Below are 4,594 nucleotides of genomic sequence, written 5' to 3' on the forward strand. Positions count from 1 at the left end.
TCCACCATCTACAGAAATATTTTTGAAAAATAATCCCAATAATCGATTATTCTTCGACTAGGAGGAGGATAAAATCTTATTCCAAAAAAGCAACACCTGCACCCATGAGTATAACAAAGCCTTGACAGCACAAGCCATGAGTATATGTCATATTATCATGTGCTTTCAGGTTTTTGCACAATTGCACATCACTTTTGAGGTTAGATTGTTTACATATTTTGTTTTAGTTGTGCACTTGTTTAACGTTCAACAAGGTTCTCTTGTCTCAAATGTTAATAGTGAGAATGCAGAAATTTGTATTTGTGTTTGCCATTCAAGTCTGTATAAAGCAATGTCTTCTGTGTTACTGCCTCATCATCGTCACCATATTCCTTCTGTGATCCTCATTAACAGTTTCTTATGCTTTTTTGGTAATTGCTTCAGCTATAAGAATACATTTGAGCCCTCAATGCACATGCTTGGTAGATGCTACACTTGCACCAATCAACCTTTTCCATTCTCATTAGTAGAAAATGTAGAAAAGGACTAAAGACGGCCACTGATGTGGCGCCTATTGTCTGCCACTTCTAGTTCTATACAGTTGGAAAGAAAATGGGATTAGTATATGACCCAGTGTCGTTGTTGCATAGCTTGTCCTACATTTATGTGAATATGGTAAAACTACAGTACAGTAGATACAGTACAGTAGAATATGGTAAATTTCTGGAAAGGCTGTTCAGTCCATCTATTTTTATTTTATTTTTGATCGATAATTTAAACTTGTAGCAGGATTTACTAGGAGTCTGCAAAAAGGAGCACATAAAGTGATCAAAGATTATCAGACATAAATATCCCATTCGCTAAAAAAAATATAAAGATGGGATACAGGGACAAGTTCACATACACCCAATTCGTATATATTACAGGAAACTTTGCATGATTAGCATGACCTATAATGTGATTATTTACCTAAATCCATTAAGAACCTTGCGAGGATCCAGTTGGCCACTGCAATAACTGGATGATACAGTAGAAATTTCTTGCCGGCCCTTCCACTCTTCACAAGGTTTCAATACGATTGGACTCTCAACAGCAGCTGAATCTACACATAACATAGACTTGTAATCGTCGTCCCCAAAATCTGCCAGTGCCTTAGCTTTCTTGTCCCATGGGTTCCATACAACTGCACATAAAATTGGACATTTATGTTAAAGAAGTAGAGAGAAAAACAGATCAGACCCATGTTCTGAACATTTGTAAGCTAAAGTTGTGGAGGGAAGATTAAATGAACCTGCATCAGGCAGGCTTTCTTTTCTCAGTACAAAGGTTCTTTTCTTCTCATGGTCTATGATGGCAATCTTTGTAGGCGTGCTCAAATACACTCGATCAACCTGTTCATGGTAAATTATTCATAAATACTCAGAAGGATTGTAATAAGAAAGACTTGAAATGCCTCAGAGTAGTCAAAATATAAAGGTTAAATACTTAAACTGGATGTGATCATACTTTCGGTGATCATGGCCGGTGTCACTGTAGTACAGTGGTAAAATCACTGGGTGATGACACCAATGACTTGAGTTCAGAACTCGCCAGCATCAAATTCTTTACCGATCAAAAAAGTTACAGTGCTTCATGATGCAAATACTAATCAGAGAAAAAAAACTTTCGAAGCCATTGTTTTCCAACATAGTATGTCTACGGTTTCATCCCAACTTAACTAACTGAGTCCAGCATAAAAACTGATACAAAAGGGATGCTAGTGAAGTAGTACCTCGCCATCAAAAGTTATGGCATCTGCCTGCTCAGTGAACCTTTCCCTCTGCATCAGATTATCGAAGTAGTCGAGTGTCTCCAATCCCTCAACACGCACCTCACTGCAAATACCATCATTGAACCTCTAATCCTAATTAAGACTTGCACTGAAAATATCTTCTTTCAAATATGAGTGTGATGAAATACTTCAAAACACTCTAACATTGTTCAAGTGGGTGTAGGGAATACATTCTGGAAATTTCACGCCATATGGATAAATTTGCAAGCAGCAATAGTGAGCCTTAAACAAACCTGACATCTGATACAGATAAGTAATTGCGCAGAGCGAATGTGAAGGAAAAGGGCTTGTTGTCAGTGTTTCTGACTCTAGGGATCAAAGTCAGCTTGCCTGCACTCAATGAAACACGAACCCGCAACTCAAAACTGCAAAATAAAACCATTAAATAGAAAAATTAGAAATTTTTGTTAGTTGGAAATCATTTATTGCCCATTTATCGTTCCACAAAGAACTCAACATACCTGCGAGGCCACGCCTTAAGATCTTCTTCTGTGGACCTCAAAATTAAATCGACAGACGAATGGTTGTTAGAAGGTGGTAGAGGAGCAGGACAGCTATCTAATTCCCAAAATCTGTTCCTAGCAAATCCATGTTGCTCAAGTGTTCCTAGATTTCCAAACTGCAAAAAATGGAAGAGACATTAAACTTATGCTCAAACATGACAAGATCTAGAAAGTAAAGGTTTTGTTTGTAAGATAACCTGAGGAAAGCAGACAGGTATACCACCCCTAATTGCCTTAGGCGGCTTCCAGTTGCTCTGTAAACATAATCGGCACCATATTAAACCGTACATATTAGCTTAACAATCAGTTATCAAAATGAGATAACTCAAAGATATTTCACTACGAAACTGCTTTAACCTTGGTACTCATGAAAAGCAGTTCCTCTTTGCGGTCATTCTTCCAGGAAGTCACTTGCTCACCGTAAAGACGAACCTAAAGGTGATATTTATAAATTCAATTAGGCATATGTAAGACCAATTGATACCTTCAACCATATAAAGTAAATGATCTGAGTAACTGATATTGGAGGACAGTAATGATGCAAGAAATTCCATAACAAAACACTAGAAAAAAAAAGAAAAAAAAAAAAAAAAAAAAAAAAAAAAAAAAAAAAAAAAAAAAAAAAAAAGGAAAAACACAAGGCCGCTACTTCGAATTCCATCGGCCACTAGGGTCTAGGGGGTTTCTTAAGCGACTGCAACCTCCACAGGACCCCACGGTCCATGGATAAGTAGGGTTATCAGTTAAGATTATGTAAAGTTATATCAAGTGACAATCTCAGCTTCTAATTAACCAAAATTAAAACTCAAAATCAGGATTGATAGGATGAAAAGAAAAACGAAGAAGAAGAAAATAACCTCAGCTGATGATCCACTTGGCTCCCTCAGTATAATCCTAGATGGAACTCCATTACCATCATGAATTATATTCATAGGCATTTGTTTCGATCGAAACTTGGCTCTGAAATTATTAATAAATGGTTTTGATTTCTCCACTCTCTCCAGCTACACATGAAAGAAAATTCAAAGCAAAATCAGAAAATGAAAATCCTTAAACAATAGACAAAATTATAAAGTTAATACCTTATCTGATTAAGTCTGAAGCACAGAGAAAAAATAGAAAAGAAAAGCACCTATCAGAAAGCTTGGTTTACAGAGAACAAACGAGAATTTGAGAAAGAACATTTTGAAAAGGCAGAGGTTTAAATATAGAGAGAGAGATCAAGAAGAAGAAGAGTAGTTGTCGCTAAAGTTAACGGAGATTCCGAAGATATTTAAAGCGTGCATAGGATTCTGTGGTATGTTTGCGAGACAAGATCAGGCCCCTTGCTATGGGTGTGGCAAACATGAATGTTTGCCATTTAAGCACCCATTATGGAGCTGGCTAACTGGCAAATTGGTCTGACTAAGTGGCAAATTGGCCATTTGGCCAGGCCAGGTCAAGTTTCCACCGAGCGGTGTAGTTTACACCGTTTATTAATTGTTTAGTCGTTTTTTTTCTTTTTCTTCCCTCTTAGTTTTTAGTTATTATAACAAATTTTTATTACAAGAGGACCCCATAAAATATTATATAATCCCTAAAATTTAATAAAGACCCCACCAAATATAAATAACTAATTTTTTTTATTGACAAGGGACCCACAAAACACAATATAATATCCTATTTTAATAAAATTTGCCAGTTTTACCATAGTGGGAAAACTAGTTTGCCATGCCATGTGTCATGGCAAAACAACTTTTATACTAGTTTCCATAAGAACCGGCCTAGAGTAACTCGGGGGAGGCGTCTAGAGCATATGGCGAAGCACTATGGTGCATGGCTTTCCATCCCTGTCCCTCAAATAAAGGGAAGGGATATGGGTCACAAGGCAGTTCCACCATGGTGCCTTTTTATCCCTTCCCTACATGATACGGAAACTCCGTGTGAATAGTCAGGGGCGGATCTACAGCTTAGCCTAGGCTGGCTCAAGCAAGCCCCAAAATCCAAAAAAGCATTTTTTTCACTACCTAATTTGGTTAAAATCGTAATATAGGCCTGAAAACTAGGCTTAAGCCAGGCCTAAAATATGGGTTGCAGCCCAGCTAGTTTCTCAAGCAAGCCCTTAACCAAATTTCTGGTTCCGCAACTGTGAATAGTGTTATACGGAAACTTTTTTTCACAATTTTTTTTCACCTGAGATATACTTCCTCTGTTCCTAAATAATAGGCTGGTTTATATAAATAGATGTTTCAAAAAATAGGCTGGTTTCCTAATTGGGAAAGCCAAATGTTACTTTAGTTTT

General features: G+C 37.1%; 1 protein-coding gene across 1 annotated transcript; it reads right to left on the bottom strand.

Moving 5' to 3' along the window:
- Positions 1-675: 675 nt before the first annotated feature.
- On the bottom strand, positions 676-3,550 carry LOC113282310 (putative glucose-6-phosphate 1-epimerase). The gene is made up of 10 exons (XM_026531292.1): positions 3,396-3,550; positions 3,171-3,317; positions 2,671-2,745; positions 2,511-2,567; positions 2,272-2,429; positions 2,044-2,175; positions 1,751-1,853; positions 1,271-1,370; positions 949-1,162; positions 676-782 (listed from the first exon to the last, which is right to left on the bottom strand). The coding sequence occupies exons 2-10, from the start codon at positions 3,249-3,251 to the stop codon at positions 731-733; spliced, it is 972 nt and encodes a 323-aa protein (XP_026387077.1). The 5' UTR covers positions 3,252-3,317; positions 3,396-3,550; the 3' UTR covers positions 676-730.
- Between the last annotated feature and the right edge of the window lie 1,044 nt (positions 3,551-4,594).

Source organism: Papaver somniferum, chromosome 5, assembly GCF_003573695.1.
Source record: "Papaver somniferum cultivar HN1 chromosome 5, ASM357369v1, whole genome shotgun sequence".
Taxonomy (NCBI): Eukaryota; Viridiplantae; Streptophyta; class Magnoliopsida; order Ranunculales; family Papaveraceae; genus Papaver; species Papaver somniferum.

Coding starts and splice junctions, on each gene's coding strand:
- LOC113282310 (XM_026531292.1), bottom strand. CDS start 3,251: ATGCCTATGAATATAATTCATGATGGTAATGGAGTTCCATCTAGGATT. Junction 2,568..2,670: donor TGCTTTTCATGAGTACCAAG/GTTAAAGCAGTT, acceptor TTATGTTTACAG/AGCAACTGGAAGCCGCCTAA. Junction 783..948: donor AAGGTTCTTAATGGATTTAG/GTAAATAATCAC, acceptor TCCTTTTTGCAG/ACTCCTAGTAAATCCTGCTA.